General features: G+C 39.1%; 1 protein-coding gene across 3 annotated transcripts; it reads left to right on the forward strand.

Annotated features, from left to right (window-relative positions):
• Nucleotides 1-1,793: 1,793 nt before the first annotated feature.
• slc35b3 (solute carrier family 35 member B3) lies at nt 1,794-11,584 on the forward strand. 3 transcript variants are annotated; one of them, XM_041065855.1, is made up of 10 exons: nt 1,794-1,840; nt 3,473-3,709; nt 4,919-5,040; nt 5,284-5,438; nt 6,776-6,883; nt 7,509-7,606; nt 7,817-7,909; nt 8,149-8,260; nt 9,909-9,978; nt 10,555-11,584. In XM_041065855.1, the coding sequence occupies exons 1-10, from the start codon at nt 1,823-1,825 to the stop codon at nt 10,703-10,705; spliced, it is 1,164 nt and encodes a 387-aa protein (XP_040921789.1). In that variant the 5' UTR covers nt 1,794-1,822; the 3' UTR covers nt 10,706-11,584. The 3 variants fall into 3 exon arrangements, with proteins under 3 accessions (XP_040921789.1, XP_040921791.1, XP_040921790.1); XM_041065856.1 differs by lacking the exon at nt 1,794-1,840 and adding an exon at nt 2,029-2,272; XM_041065857.1 differs by lacking the exon at nt 7,817-7,909.
• The last annotated feature ends 5,556 nt before the right edge of the window (nt 11,585-17,140 follow it).

Here is a 17,140-nt window from a genome sequence, read left to right on the forward strand (position 1 = left end):
GCACATGCATATTTGCCAGCAATATTATATGATACTTAAACATAGTAATGACAATACTACTTTGTTGGGCTACTTTAACCTTTTTTTTCAATTTTTAATTTTATCATTAACTGGCTAAGATTGTCTGTAGTGGAAGAAGTACTCATAAACTTTACTTAAGGGTCATTCCATACCAACTCACCCATTATTAGGGCCCTATGATTTCCGCGATCACGGAATCACGGACGGAATCGCGGAATTGGCTGATTAACGCGGAATATCGCGGAATTTGACATAATTTGAGTGCAATGCTGTTTTCGTGTGGAAGAGGAATGTGTGTCTGGGGAAAAGTGCACGGAGGAAAGCAAATCTGGGTGGCACAACAAGCCCCTTCCACAGACTAAGCCCCTCCCCCTTCAAAACAATGTTAGCATGGCGAAGCGGCTGCCTTCGGCTCTGTCTTTGTTGGCGAAAAAACTGCAAAACTCGGCGCGAACTGCTCGGCCCTGTACTGAGGGATTAGCGTCGAGTGTTGCATATTCTGGCAACACTTTGTTGACTAGAAACGTAAGAATACGTACAGTGACCATATAGTGTCCAAAATCCATATGAGAAACAATCTGGCTGACATGCACAAACAATAAGATTAAAAAGGATTACTTTCTGGACATGTAAATCAAGATATCAGATTGTAATAGAAGTGGAAATATTGTCCATTTCCTTTCCCTATTTTTTTCTTTTCTTTTTTATCAGATATTTTTTAAATTTACATGTTCATAATAAAATAATCTAATCAAAATCATGTCGGTACAGCCACACAATATATATTTTTAGTATTATTATTATTGTTTTTAGTCTACATCAATAAATGAAACTGACATTTAGAACTACATGTGAGAGCTAATGTTTTTTTCTTCTTTTATCAGAGGAGTTGAATACTTTCTTGTGGATGTTGTCTTCAGAGTTTCCCAAGCCATACTAGCCTCCCTCCATAGCAACAGTCTGGATCTGAATGATGCCTGGGCAGTGGTCACAGATAATTATCTGCCAGATAATGTAGGGCAAGAGTGTAAACAAGAGTCCAAAAGCCCACAAAAGAGTTCAAAACATATCAAAAGGGTTAACAAAACAGCCTCCCTAGGGACTAGTCATGACAATATCTCTACTCCAAATACTCTCTTAGCTATGGATTTTTGAAGTTTGGCTTTCAGAGTTAAATTTCATCATTGTTACAGTTCAGTGTTATTTTATTACAAATTCCAACCCAATTCAGTGAAAAATAAGTGATTAATGAGGCTTAAATAAGGTGTAAAAATGATGAAATTTAGCTTAAAAAATGCTAACCAAAAAAATTTGGAGTATCATCCCATGAAATTATTTTGAGATTTTACTTTTTTTTCCCCCAAGAAAATCCACGATATGAACAGAGAAAAGTTCTGAATTCTAGGTGAGTTGGCATGGAAGTAAAAGGAGCAAAGCAGTACCACAGTGTAAGCATACTCCATCAAACATTGCCACAAAAAGCCATGTATTTAAAATTTTCACTGTAAAAGAAACTAGTAAAAGTACATAAGTATTAGCAGTAAAACAGCTATTATAAGTAATACCCGAGTTTTGGTCTGTTAAGTGTGAGTACACGATTAATTTGGCTGTCCATTAACTGGTTATCTTTAAATATTAACTGCACCATTGGAATAGGATACGAATCTACAAATTGATTTTCCCCCATTCGTTCATAGGAAACTATGCTACTGTACCGGATTAACCAGGCCAACTTGTTCTTGTCTGTGGATGCGCACAGTGGTGGTGACAGAGGACAACCAAGTCACCGTGTAAGCCCAGGATGGACTCTTCTGGTGTGGTAAGACATGCAGCCTGCACCGTTTTTGCTTGAACCAAAAAGCACTGACTAATACACTTCTGCTGTTCCTTTCTGAAACCGGAATCCTACCTACTAAGGACCGATCTGAGGCACATTTACAGGGTTGGTAACTGGAGTGTAGTTACCTGCTGTAGTGTGTGGCTGTGACGACCAGTAGCATCGCAGTTCAGAGGTCGGAGAGAAGCGGAAGTTGTTGGCTGTTTGTGCCACTGCAGCAAGTGCAGGCAGCTCCTAGCAGGCTGACGCTCTTCCCGATGTGTTTTTACGGTTTGTCACTGAAAAGGAAAAATATGACAAGGTCTGGAATATACGAAAGATGAAGCCGATAAGTCCAGGGAATTTATTTTTACCCTCGTCGCCTCTGAAGAAGAGGATAAGCTAACGTAAAGAAACCCGGAAGTGTTGTTGAAGGTAGTAAGGTTTCCACTGTGGCTTCATTGTGGGATTGAAAATTAAAACTAGTGATGAGATAGGTCACTGATACTAATCGTATCATAAGCTGCATGTGACTGTTAGAGTTGCCAGTTGTCTTCAGTGGCATAATGTGTGCTTGTTAATCAAAGAACTGCATCTGCGTAAGCTACGTAGTTAGCAACCGGTTGCTTCACGTAGCCTAGCTAACGTCGTAGTTTTTATACGTATTTGCACTAAATTGTCACCAGTTACTACGAATATACAACATGGCGGTGCTTAGTTGATTGTGATGCAGCAGCTCGGGATCTTTGACTAAAGTGATTTGTTTTTATAAAAGGCCATAGATCACAGATATTTGTTTTCCTCACAATTACCCTAACATGCAGAGCCACGGCGTGTATATAACCCTCCCCCCAAAATACCGTACATCCTGGCAACGATGAAGTACCAGAAAACTGGTAGTCTGTTTTCTGTCAAAAAAGGACAGAAGACACACTACCAGTCATAGTTTAGACTAAAACACAGCATTGTTTCTCTAGCTATAGCAGTAAGGAACAACAAATAACTACGTGAATGCTCCTGCATAACTAACTCTTATCTATTACCTTTTTACCTACTTGTCTTTGTGGAATACATGACATTTGCTGTATCAGCTGTGTTATGATGCAGCTGCAATCTGAGCATAAATACAGTAGGGTGCACTAATGGCCTATGCATCCTCAAAGATTGTGTTGAAATAAACTGACTGGCATTACTGGGGAAATGTTTATACTATGTTCACTTCTTTGCATGACATTGTCCACAGGAACCACCTGCATATTCAAATAGTACAAAATGTGGCTTCATCTGATCATCTGAACAGGTCTTGTGGTGTCACTGTTTCTATTTATTTAATTATTTTTAATGTCACCATAATAAAAGAACCTGTGAATGTCCATTATCGTAGTGGAATTATAAGATGAGTTGATGAAAGCTTAAGATTGGGCAAAGTTTGCCCCATGATTTTCAGGTTTATCCTCTTTGTTGAATCAGGTAAGTTTCCTAATGGTAGTTACTGTGCTGTATGTAAAAGCTGCTTTGCTAATCTACTAGAGTGATGTAACGCCTCTTTGAATTATTGCTCCCAGTTTTTACCAAAGATCCAGAAAACAATGTCCAAGAAGATCATTGTCTAATTATCTCTTTATGTTCCCACAGCCCCCAGCAGCCATAACCACAATGAGTGCCAAATATGGCCTGGTGGGCTACAATAGTTCACGGAAGCACATTTCAATCTCCATCCCATCATCCACGGAGGTGATGTCACCGCACATAAAGTCTGTGGAGGAGCTTAGAGTTCTAGGAATCAACCTGAGCAGCTTCAGTGCCCCCACACAGTTTTTCATTTGTGTGGCTGGAGTCTTCCTCTTTTACCTCGTCTACGGATACCTGCAGGTAACAAAGGAAGACATAATCTGAGAGCTGTACTCAAGCACACACACTCAAAGTAAATTGGCACCCTTCGGTCATATTTGGTTACAGAACCTTTGGCAATAATTGTTGTAGCCATCTAGAAGCTTCTTGCACCTGTCTGCTGGTAGTTTCATCCACTCTTACATTGCTATGCATTCAAGCTCTTTTAAGTTTGCTAGAGTCCTTTTTGCAATAGCAGATTTCAGCTCTCTCAAAAGGTTTTCATTGGGAATTTTAGGTGAGGACTCATTGCTGGCTACTTTTGTGTTTTGGATCGTTGTCCTGCTGAAAGACCCAAGGCTTTTGCCTCACACCCAGCACTTTTCTGACACTGGGTAATTTTGCTCAAAAATGCCTTTGTAATCTTCTGATTTCATCATTCCTTTGATACATTCACTGCCTCCAGTACCAGAGGCACCTAAGCACCACGTGATAGAAACTCAGCTATTTTTTTGCTGTAATTAGGGTGTTCTTTTCCTTATGGGCTTCATTTCATCGTCTTTATACAAACTGATGTACTGCATTCCTAAAGAGCTCTACTTTGGTTTCAACTGTCCACAGAATATTATCCCAGAAATACTGTGGCTTATCCAAGGTCATTTTTGCAAGCATTAGTTTTGCCTTTCTGTGCCTTTCTTTCAATAGCGTTGCCCTCTTTGAATTATTGCTCCCAGTTTTTACACATATATATATATATATGTGTGTGTGTGTGCGTGCGTGCGTGGATGCGTGTGTGTGTATACATTCAGTTGGGAGTTAATTAGATACACCAAGTTAAAAGGCAGTCTAATACGACAGTTCTGCAATAAAGCCTCTCTTCATGAATGTTGTAATGTTGAATTTTGAATGAAACTTTTAGAGAAGTGCTGATTCAGCTGCTTGATAATTCTGTAGGATGTAATTTGTGGTGCTGATCTATAAATAGGGTGGACACAATAATAGGAACACCTGTCCGTATAGACATCATTAGTCTTAGCTAAATAAATACCTACTAAATAGTACCAAATAATAAGCCAACTGATCAACAGAGTGTGTGTATATATTTATATAAATGTTTTTATATATATTGTTTTTTAAATGTAGTTGGCACAGATGGCGCATATAACAAAGTTTGTACTTCATAAGACGTGCCAAGATGGGAGGATGCTATTGCATGCTTTTTAATTCTTATTTGTGTCTCCCTCCCTCCAGGAGCTGATATTTTCTGTGGAAGGATTCAAGCCTTTTGGGTGGTATCTCACTCTGGTTCAGTTTGGCTTCTACTCCATGTTTGGACTAGTGGAGCTTCAGCTCACACAGGACAAACGGAGAAGGTACAAGCTAACAAAGTAATCTGTTCTTTTACTTATTCAGCTTGATCACTATCCCTCTGTTGTGACTTTCTTTTTATTTTGCAATACTATAATTAACATTTGAGGATGGTATTCCTTTAAGATTTATACCCTGTTTTTATTGTGGAAAAATTAGTACTGACCAGTTTTCGCTAAACATCTGTTTAACAGCAGTTAATCATGGAATGCTGTTTCTCAACGAATTTATATTTTCCTGTCATTCAGGATACCTGGGAAGACCTATATGATCATAGCATTTCTTACAGTGGGAACTATGGGACTATCCAATACCTCTCTGGGCTACTTGAACTACCCTACGCAGGTCATCTTCAAGTGCTGTAAACTCATCCCTGTCATGATTGGAGGAGTGTTTATACAAGGTCAGCTGAATATACTATAAATGTGTTTTTATACAGACCTTACAGGCACAACTACATAGATGTATATATACGTGCTGTTGCTTCTTGCTTTTTTCTTTGCATAATTTTGTTAAGTTCACAATTGCTTAATCAAAAATATAAGAGATTGGTCTTGAATGATTTGCCAATTTGATTTTTTTTTCTCAGAATCCATGTTCTCTAAAGTAACATTAGTAACTGTTTCAATTTTTATTCGGTAGATTTTTTTAAAAAATCACTGAAAATAGAAGTTGCATCATTCCTTAAAGCTCAAGTTTTCTGTTTTTTGAGCTTAAAATTACCGTAATCATCACTCAAGACCATAACTGATAATTGACTGTAATCACCAGTCAAGAGTGTTGGACTTTGGAGAAGGCACATCTTACACCTTATTTCAGCCATTTCACATGGTTTCTTTGAAACAATGGCCACCTTTCAACTTTGGGTATCTCTTTATTTTTTTATTTTTTAATCCGTGTGTGTTGTTTTCAGCTGTCAGTCGGCGGTACTCACTTTTTCTCCCTGCTCTTGGTTCTTTCTGTTCTTTCATCCGCACACTGGGCTTCTCAAGGTTCTGTGTCCTCAACATTAGACATGTTTTGAGCATTTTTTTTCCTTCTTCCGTTTCTCTCTGGATGGATAGATTTGAGGACCGTGGTCCCTCAAGGGCTCAAGTGAAAAGCAGAATTTTTTCACTTAGAATGCAAAGAGGAAAGAAAGTGAGAGAGAGGGATGGATGGATGGAGGTACGGGTGTGGGGTTGCATCTGATGTGAGGCCTTTCAAAGGCAAGTCAGGGAATCAAAGCCGACCACAGGCAACCTGATGCTGCGTCCCCTTGTCAACCTCAAGGCATCCATCCGTCAGCCTTTTTTTGGTTGACTCCTTCATCCTGTTGTTTTTTTCCTCACTTTTTTCTTTTTCACACAGCTTTTTTGTGCATTGTTACGTGCACAACCTCAGAAACCTTGAATTGTGAAGAGTACCTATTGTAAAAGCTTTTATTAGTTACATTTTTACCTGAATACAATAAAAACTTTTAAAATATAATAAAATAAATAAAATAAAAAAAAGGAAGTGGCATCTTTTAAAAATTTCTTTGACAACTTGAAGGAAAGGTGTCTCCCAATGCAGTGTCTGAGTTGGGTTTCTCTGTGTTTGTACCATACATTTCAGTTTCAATTTCTCAGGTTTTTCCTCGGTTTCCTTTGTACAATCAAAATTTGATTTTTGAGATTTTAGGAATTTAGGAATTTCTCATTTCAGAATTGTTTATAAAAGACATTTAGAATGATTCACTGCTATGCGTTTGTGTTCCAGGTAAACGCTATAATCTGGCCGATGTGTCCGCTGCTCTCTGCATGAGTCTGGGACTCATCTGGTTTACGCTAGCTGACAGTAAAGTGGCCCCCAACTTCAATGTCACAGGTAATATCTCCAAGATCCAACAGCAGATGCCAGTGATTTTGCTGCTGGCAAACAAGTATCCACATCATCATGCTGTACACTCAAGGTTAGATCTCTGTGGCTGTGTTGTTGCAACAAACCCGAGACACACTGTAGAGCTCTTTCTTGACAAACAGCAGGCACCTACAGCCACAGTCAGACATCTTGTTTCATAAGAACAAAAATGAAAGTCATTTATTTCTTCTTGGTTGTTAATACACAGAAAAACATTTCATTTAGCAGAGATGACTTGTAGTAGAGATGATGACTGAAAGACTAATAGTAGGATTTAATTTCTGTTTCTGAAACATAACAGATCTGTATTAAAATCTAAGCACTCTGATAGGTACATTGTTATAGTGTTCAATATAGCTTTATACTTAATATAAATAGTGAACAGATGAAGGAGTAAATGTAGTTTCATCACAAAACTAGGCAAGGCATCCTGGGAGCTCAGTGGTCTTGAGATACATGCAGTGTAACTTCTGTGTTACACTGACTAGAATTCATTTGCTAGCCCATCCCCATCTAAGCTAACCTATTTAGTTACATTTTAATTCCCATGTTTAAAAAAAAATGTGTGTATGTGCATGTGTGTGGCATACAGGTGTTCTCCTCATCTCCCTGGCACTGTGTGCAGACGCCGCCATTGGAAATGTGCAGGAGAAAGCCATGAAACTCCACAATGGCTCGAACTCTGAAATGGTATGCAACCACACACACACACTATAATGTATATATAAGCACACAATAAAGTATATGTGTTATGTGTATATGTATAATATTAGAGATGAATGCAGAATATGGAGCTCTGCTTAACTTTCATCAAAACCAGACTGTGTCCTGTGTTTTGGCTGTGAGAACTGTGCTACTTCCGTTTGATGTCACTGACTTGATGTAGTGTTGTGTTGACAGGTGCTGTATTCATACTCCATCGGTTTTGTCTACATATTGACAGGCCTACTCTGTGTGGGTGGGCTGGGGACAGCAGTGGCATTCTGCTCAGAGGTGAATATCACCCAAGACAGTATGAATACATAACCCCTGGTACTCCATACAGTAGCATATCTTTTTCAGATATGTTACTGATTTGTTCCTTTTATACAGTATAATTATAATCTGTATAAAGGCTCTAGTGTTACTGCACCTGTGTAGTTACTTTTTAATTTAGATTATATATTCCTCTGCATCAGTGTTTTTCCATTTTAAGTTTGTTAAATCCTCTTTTATTCTGTCGTTTCTCCCAGCATCCTGTGAAGACATACGGTTACGCATTTTTCTTCTCTCTAACGGGTTATTTTGGCATCTCTTTCGTGCTGGCCTTGATCAAGCTGTTTGGTGCCCTGGTTGCAGTGACAGGTTGGTAGAACAGTTTGTCAAACATTTTTCCTCTTCTCTTTTCTTCCCTTCATTGTTTTAGTATAAGAAAAAAAAACATTACATACACAAGGGGTAACATGCTTTAAAGAAAAGGTTCTTGAACCACTGATGTAGACGGCAAATAGCACACAATTTATTAAAAATAATCCCACATTATTATAATGAAGTGTATTTCTCAGCCAGAGATGATAAATATCTCTTTAAATATTGTATACAACAAAACTGAGCACCTCTGTGCAATTTCACTAAAATGTAAAGATTCAAAACTGTACCATTTTAATAATTATAGTATTTTTTAAGTTGAAGTTTATGATATTTGATCTTGAATAAACACGTTAGATAGACCTCATTGAAAATACAAGCTCAAGGTACAACTGCAATGAAATAAAGTCAGTTTACCTGTGATCAGTGCAACAAACGTGATTGCACCTGCGACCTGCACCTGAGGGTACAAGAACATCAGTGAGCTAATGAACATAAGCCACAGAAAGTTGCAGCAGTGGTTAGAAGGTATAGACATAGCCTTACTCCCAATAGCAGAAGGCATAGCGGCCATCCTTTTTTTTTTTCACAGACAATTCGCTATTTACATAACTGTGCATTGAAAAACAGATGGGTATGTGCTTCTGACTTGGTACAAGGATTATTTGTGGAAACTGGTGTTTCAGTGACTTCTCAGATGCTTATAAAACTGCAAGATTGAACTATTCCAGAGAACATGAAAAGGAGCCTGTGAATATTGGCAGCACATTTTTATGGTGAAACCAAAATAAATTTGTTTGGGTCCGATGGGGTCCAGAATGTTTGGCGTGGACCTGACCAGCGACTGCATAGCACCAGCAGCGAAACATGAAGCTGGGAGTGTGCTGCTATGGGGCTTTGTTAGTGCTAAAGGTGTAAAAGAGATGATAGTTATTGATAAATGCGTGTTTGTATACTTAAATACTGAATGAAAAGCTTGGCAGGAGAGGAGTTTTCCTACGCGACGATGATCCCAAACACAATGCAAAAATCACACACTTGTTTTTAAAGAAGAAAAAAGTGAAAATATGATCTGGCCAAGTGTGTCCCCCTGATTTTAATCTAATAGAAAATCTTCGAAGTATTTTAAAGAGCAAGGTTAGAGCAACAGAGGCCCTCCAGCAGCTGAAAAGAGCACCTGAAAAGAATCAGTTGTGAAGAATGACAGGACATCGCTCCACAGATTTTTTGTGAGTGGTGTCATCCATGCCCAGGAGGATCGAATCTGTCATCAAACATAAAGACAGACTTACAAAATATAAAAAAAAAACAATGGATTCTCACTAATGAAGGGTGTACAGACTTCTCAACAGTTGGTCCTTAAATATGGACCTTTCATTATAGTTTAATTAGTTAAACATATCTGTTTTTCAAAATAATTGGCTTCATTCTTCTTTGGTTTTGACAAAAAACTAAATCAGATTAAATTGACAGGATTACTTACCATATTAGTAAATTGCCCAAGGATGTACTCGGTTTTATTGTATACTGTATAACCCAGGTTAGAAAGTCACATCTGTTTAGCTTTTGTTTCATATTTATAATTACGTAAATAAACTTTTATAGCAGGCATTAATGGTACCGTGAATGTTTTACTCCTTTGCAGTGACCACCGGGAGAAAGGCCATGACTATCATACTTTCCTTCATGTTCTTCACAAAACCTTTCTCTTTTCAGTAAGTACTGCCACCTTTTGACTTTGATCAGTTTTCTTCTTGTTTAAAGTGACCACTGACCTATCCCTTGACAAATAAAACTTGATTTGACTTCCCTGCCCCCTGTTTTTCATGTCCTCAGTCCATTTTCAGACCTTGAGCTACTCTGTGCAGCTCTTTAGCCTTGTTCTTCACTTTCTTTCTCACCCTCTTTACTCCTCTGTGCTATCAAATGGTCTCTTTTTTTGTTGTTCCTCTCCTGCTCTGTTTCTCAGTCCTGACTTTCAGCATGCACACAATACAAAAAACTTTTATATCTTCAGGGCCACCTTCATTCTCCCTCCAGCTGGTGTTTTGCCCTCCACTGTACTCACAGTCCCTTTAATGGTTGTGATTTACACTTTTTAAAACCAAGAGATTTACTTTCAGTATATGCATTATCAGAAAATTTCTGTTTTTGCAAAACCTGTAGATAACTTTAGATGGTGAAGTATAGCTGGAACAACCATGTGACATTTTACAGACATTTATGACATTTTACAGACCATTTCTCCTACCCCTTTAAAATGTCTAACTTGTCCATCTATCCTGTCTCAGGTACATCTGGGGTGGCCTTTTGGTGCTCTTCGGCATCTTTTTGAATGTTTACAGCAAAAACAGAGATAAAATGAAGCTTCCCTCCATCAAGGACCTCAGGAGCTGGCTGCTGACAGGAAAGAAAGTCCGATTTCTCTCCCAAAACGTATAAAAGGCACCCACAGGGATAGTGAAGCCCTGCACAGGCAAGACTATACGTCTTTTCAGATGTAGAGTTGGCCCCACCCTGTCTCAGGGGATATGCTGAAGCGTGTGCCTGAGCTACGGGCCTCATCACCACCAACATTGAGCCAGGGATGGGTACACAGGGTTTGATGACCAATCAGCCTCACAAACAGTGGACATGATTAAACTACGATGGGGGATGAAGTCTCTGTATCCTCTCTCTATCTACTGATACACCAGTGGGGTACAACTGATCTGCAGCAAACTGAAGGAAGTGTAACTATTTTTAAAAGGGGCTCAATGGCTAGTGTGCTCTTGTCAAGCGATGCTTCAGAGCCCTACAGAAGCATTCCCAACATGGCGGACAAAACTTTAAGACCCTAAAAAAAGGGAAGCCAGCGCCTTAGCTAACCAAATAGCACAGTTTTGCACTGGAAATGACTCATGGCTTAAACTCCTTGAGTGGTTGGGGAAAAAAATTACATTTTGGAAGGAAAGAGTCAGGAATGGAGAGAGGACACTGTAATGTGTCATGTCTAAAATGAATGTTTCATCCCAATCTTAAAAAGAAAATACATATTGAGAAAAAGGCATATTTGTCTTCGCACGTGTCAGAAAGACAGAACAAAAATTTGATTTACATAATAGTGTCTTGATAAAAGTGACTTTTTCCATAGTTTATTAGTAATTTATAGCTGACTGTGCCCTAAATCATGAAAAAATGTGTGATCTGTGTCATTGTATGGTGACATTTTGGGGAATATGGAGACATAACTATATCAACAATGTCAACTACCATTATTTGCAAACCATGTGTTTGGGTGAGAGTACTGCTCTTTTTACAATAAAGCAAACTGAGACATTTCTCTTAAAGTTCATCCAGTATTTTCTCTGTGTGTGTGTGTGTGTTCATGTCTCTCGTCAGGCAGCCCTTATTCTTTCCCCTTGCACCGCTTGGGAGAAGAGTTGAAATGTTGCCAAACTGTGTGTGTGTTTATCCATTCAGGGGCCTCAGGCATGTTTGATTAGGAATCCAGAAAAAAGATAGCACTACTAGACAGAAAATAAACAGCAGTCTTCACCGTGCCTCGGCTGTTCTATACATTTGGATCTAACTTGTGTATGTGTTTGTCAATTCACATGAATACCAGTCTTCATTCTCTGTAAATGGTGATGGTGTTGAAGGGCCGTTCAAGCACATTATGTTCAGATTTACACAAAATTTAATTTTTTCTCTAGTGGTTCAAATTGTTTTCTCACTGTTTCTATCAGTGAAACATTTGCATTGTATTATTGTGTTACAGTAGGTGATTGCGTACTGAATCCCAATGTCTTGGGATTCAGTACGCTGTCTTACACATAAACCTATCACCATGGGGAAAATGCAATCCAGTGCATTCTTAGTCATTGCCCAAGAGACCCGTGCTTGTCTCTTCCTGTTCACTGTTTATCATACACATGCCTGTTGAACAGCAGAGCTCTTCTGAGAATAATACGAGATATAGTACGACATAGAATAATACGACATTACGAGAACAATACTGGTATCTCTAAGAGTAAGTTTTAAAATGCTTCTATATTTATCTATATTATTTATTATACAGCTTAATCTAGCAAATCTAGGTTGTTTTTTTTACTGTTAAATAAGCTCATTGCATGTGACTAAAATCAAGGATGTACTAAATATATATGAATTATTGTTCTCAGATGCAAGGTTGCAGAGTGATGAGAAACATAATCTTGGACTCAGAATGTCAAAAACACTGCTGGAGTGCAACTGGAGCAGGAATCCAGTGCTGATGTTCTGTTTGCAGGCCATGTCACATTAGAAATTCAAGGAAGATATGTAGGTAGGAAGAGAATTTTCAATACAGAGTTCTTTTATTGCATCAAGCATACCCAATACTGAAAACCCGATCAAGGAAATATTTAAGCAGGCTAAGAATACTTTTGTTTGCGAAGTCTTTTGTCCTCGATGATCATTTTGTGTGTAGCATATGTATATGTGTCAGTGCCATGGCACGGTGTGAAATGACAGACTTGCCAAAGCAGCAGGAGGCAGCTGAGTGTGGCACTCTCTGTGATCCTAATAGAGGCCCAGATATTACAGTCTCTCTTCTAGGCGGGAAACCTAATGCTGGGCCAATTAGTAATTTGGTATTTCATAAAATTTGGCAGCTTGTGTCTGATGACAAACTGACAGAGATCCTCTTTCCTCCGGGGAACCTTTGGCAGTACAGCAGTACACACACACAAACACAAGTTTTTCTTGCACAGATTGGGAGCATGTAACTCAATTGAAAACAGTAAAAGACTTTTTGATGAATTCTTGTTTGGCTGCAGATTCAGGTTTCTCACAAGCACAAAATGTGGAAAAGATTTTCTTCAACAAGCTTTTTTTTATAATATACAGCGCCTCGATTAACTATTATTTTTATATGATTGATGACCCGTGAAACAGTCCATTAGAGGCTGAGAGGTCATGTTGCACTGTTAAAACAGTGTCATTACTGTATATACACCTTTGATGTGCGGAGAACAGTACTGCCTCATTGCTATGGGAACGGCTGTTCTCTTCCAGCTCCCTGAAAGGTCATTATGGGATGGGAAAGCCCAGTTGACCCAAGGCAAAGTATATAATTTGACTTTTAGCACCAGGAGAACACACCTAACAAAGCAGGATGACCCCTGTTAGAATGCTGAGGATTTGAGCCATTTTTCAAAGCCACATAAGAATTTACCATCCACAGAAGACAGCTGTTTTTTGTTGTTTTAGACCAACATTTTTCTTTTTTTAAATCATAAATTGCATTAGGTATTTTAGCCAGACCATGAAATGATAAAATATGAATATGAGGAATACATGTATGATTAAGTTATATCCTGTTTTATAAAACAAAATGTATTGTCCACTTCAGATAGGTCGCTATACAATATGTAGTCACACCCCGAATAGCTACTGCGGGGAGGGCTGGCAGCCCATTCGTTATGGGTGCAATCGGTTCAGTGGGGACGGCAAGGTGGCTAGTTGAGGGATATGCAGTCGCTTTCTCAGAGACATGTACACACACACCTGCTCTCTCTCTCTCTCACACACACAATCCCTGTCGCCCTTGGTTAAATAGGAGATACACCCACATAAGCCAATATGGCTAAGCTTGAATGTCATCAGTTACAAGATGGTGGGTTTAAAGCAGTTGTTAGTACTGAAAGAGCTGAGATTAACTTCATGTATTTTTCTTAAATGTGTGAACATTTTAAATTTGTCATCATGTTTTCAAAAAATACTTTTGTGAAAAAAAAGCCTATTTGCTGCTTGAGTGTTAGATGAGCAGATTGATACCACTCGTATCTGTAGGATAAGGTTTTTAAACAGGTGATGACATGTTTTATGAACAAAGCTGAACTGGCGGAAGAAAGCGACCTTTAGCAGTATCAGGTGTCAATTTACAAGATAGGAATATGGATCAACCGAAACACCTTTGCCAGTTTTTTTTTCATGGTTTATCACCAGGAAGCATGGAATAAATTTCCATTGCTATGCGGATGATACCCAGCTATATTTATCTGTGAAGCCAGACAAAACAGATCAGTTAGCCATACTTCAGGCATGTCTAACGACATAAAGCCCTGGATGACTTGTAACTTTCTTTTTCTGAATTCAGACAAAACTGAGGTTTTTTGTTTGATCCTAAACACCTCAGAAACAGTTTATTAATCATATAGTTACTCTGGATGGCATTAATTTATCCTCCAGTATGACTGTGAGGAACCTTGGAGTTATTTTTGATCAGGATCTGTCCTTTAACTCGCATATAAAATAAGTCTCTAGGACCGCCTTCTTTCACCTGCGCAATATCAGTAAGATTAGTAACATTCTGTCTCAGAGTGATGCTGAAAAACTAGTCCATGCATTTGTTGCTTCTAGGCTGGACTACTGTAATTCCCTATAATCAGGATGTCCAGTTAACTCTCTAAAAAGCCTCTAGCTGATCCAAAATGCTGTAGCGAGAGTACTGACTGGATTTAGCAAGAGAGATCATATTACTCCTGTACTAACTTCTCTTCATTGACTTCCTGTAAAATCCAGAATTGATTTTAAAATCCTTCTCCTTACATATAAGTCCTTCAATGGCCAGGCTCCTTCATATCTCAAAGAGCTGATAATACCATATTATCCCAACAGATTGCTTTTTCCCCAGAATGCAGGTTGCTTATGGCTCCCAGAATCTCTAAAAGTAGAATGGGTGGCCGAGCCTTTAGCTATCAGGCCCCTCTCCTGTGGAACCACCTGCCAGTTTGGGTTTGGGAGGCAGACATCCTATCTAATTTTAAAATTAAGCTTAAAACCTTTTTGTTTGGCAAAGCTTATAATTAGCTGTAGTTACAGTCTTAGTTATTATGTCTAATCCTACAATCCTACAATTATTTCTATAGACACTGTTACAGTTAAGGATATAGCCCTTAGTAGGGGTGGCTCAGGCAGCCTTAGTTATGCTGCTATAGGCCTAGGCTGCTGGGGGACTTCCCATGATCCTCTGCGCACTTCTTCTCTTCTCTCTTTCTCTCCTCAGACCCACTCTCACATGTATTAGCCTTTATTCCATGTCATTAACTCTGTGTTCTCTCTCTCTCATAGTCCTGTGCTTGTATCTCTCTGGTCTCTCTTTCTCTGTACCTTTCTGCAGGTGTCTCTGGCTCCGGAGCTGCATGTTCTCTGTCTGTGGTCCACTGACCTGCTGCTGATTATTGTCTACAATTATCCATTTCTAACACGTTTAATGTTCCACTCTGCTACAGATAAATTTTGGACTAATATTCTATGCAGACTGTAATGTAAATAATTACCAATTATGACAGCTTTTTGCTTCTGTGCTCTGTCTCCTATCATAACTGTAATCTGCTGAGCACACATTATCCACTAACTGTTCACTAACTGTAATCTAAATGCTGGCCCTCTAACATTGTCCATTGCCAACCCTGTTTGTATTATGCTGCATGTTCTTCTCCTTCTCTGCTCCATTCCCAGCTGTCCTACCCTCCTCCTTTTCCTCCTTTCACCCGGCCCGGCCATTGGCAGGAGGATCCCCCATCTGAGCTGGGTTCTGCTCAAGGTTTCTTCCTGTTAAAAGGGAGTTTTTCCTTGCCACTGTCACCTTAAGTGCTTGCTCCGGGGTCAGGCTCTGGGTCTCTGTAAAGTGCTTTGAGAAAATTTTGATTGTGGAAGGCACTATATAAATAAAATTGAATTGAATTGAAAAGTTTACCAGCAGAAGTTAAATAAGTGAACAAGGGGAACATAAGCTGGACTCTCTGGATTCTTGGATGTCTCCTGTGTAACACATCTTTAGTCAATATGTTGTAAAGGCAGTGATGTTATGTGTTCCTGAGGCTTAGCTCTCCCATTTCCCTCTACTGTTTCTCTGCCACCACATTTACACCACACAGTTACATCTGCAGTGATGTAACTGTGATGTATATTCCAAATTGGTCTATATTTATGTTCCTTAGAGGCCTCTAACGAACACCATTTCCCATAAGCCCTACCTGTTTGTGGGCTAAACACCACAATGATGAGTCAAGGAGCTGCAACTAGCATTGACATGTCTGTAACAACAGTGAGGGCAGAAAAGAAAGATCTATGAAAGAAATATTGAATGGGATATTGCATTGAGTTACAAAAACTAGTAAGAGGGCTAGCCCAGATGAGACAACATGACTTTGGCCTCTCTATCTGATGACTCAAACAATATAGTATGATTAAATGCAACTGTATTTTAATGAGCTGAAGTTGTCTTCGAATATTTTTAGAGATTGCATTAAGATTTTTTTTGGCTGTCTTCATGTGATAAAAAATGTTACAACAAAAACAAAAGGGATGCCTCGTTTTTTTCATCCCCTCCTTATTCTCATTTTTCCATCCTTTCTTTCATCCTTCTACCGCTGTTCTTCCTTCATTCCTTCTATCCTTTGCCTTTAATTTCATTTCCTTTCTTCAACCCATCTCTCCTCCTTTCCTTCTTTCCTTCTCTCTCCATACCCCCCCCACCCCCCCACATCTCTTTCTCCTCCTCCTACCTCAGACTCATTACACCCAACCCACCCATACCCCAGCCTCTGCAAAAAGCTCTCTTCATATAATATGATGGCCATCTGCTAGGCTGAGCCACTCTTCCCAAAAAGCCCTGGGGCTAGATGTTTATCTGTCATCCCCCTCTCAAACTCCTTTAAGGATGCAAAACATATCAGCAATCATCGCCACTACAATTAGCACAGGTGCTGTTGAGCTGTAAAGTGATCAGGAGAAATGGGAGGAAACATAATTGAAGTGGATTAGAGCGGAGAGGTGGGAGGGAAAAATGAAATAAAAATTCTGGAAGGTTGGACAGCAGCCCTTCTCTATACTGCAGTCTGAAATTCA

The sequence above is a fragment of the Toxotes jaculatrix genome, chromosome 20 (genome assembly GCF_017976425.1).
Source record: "Toxotes jaculatrix isolate fToxJac2 chromosome 20, fToxJac2.pri, whole genome shotgun sequence".
NCBI classification, from domain to species: domain Eukaryota; kingdom Metazoa; phylum Chordata; class Actinopteri; family Toxotidae; genus Toxotes; species Toxotes jaculatrix.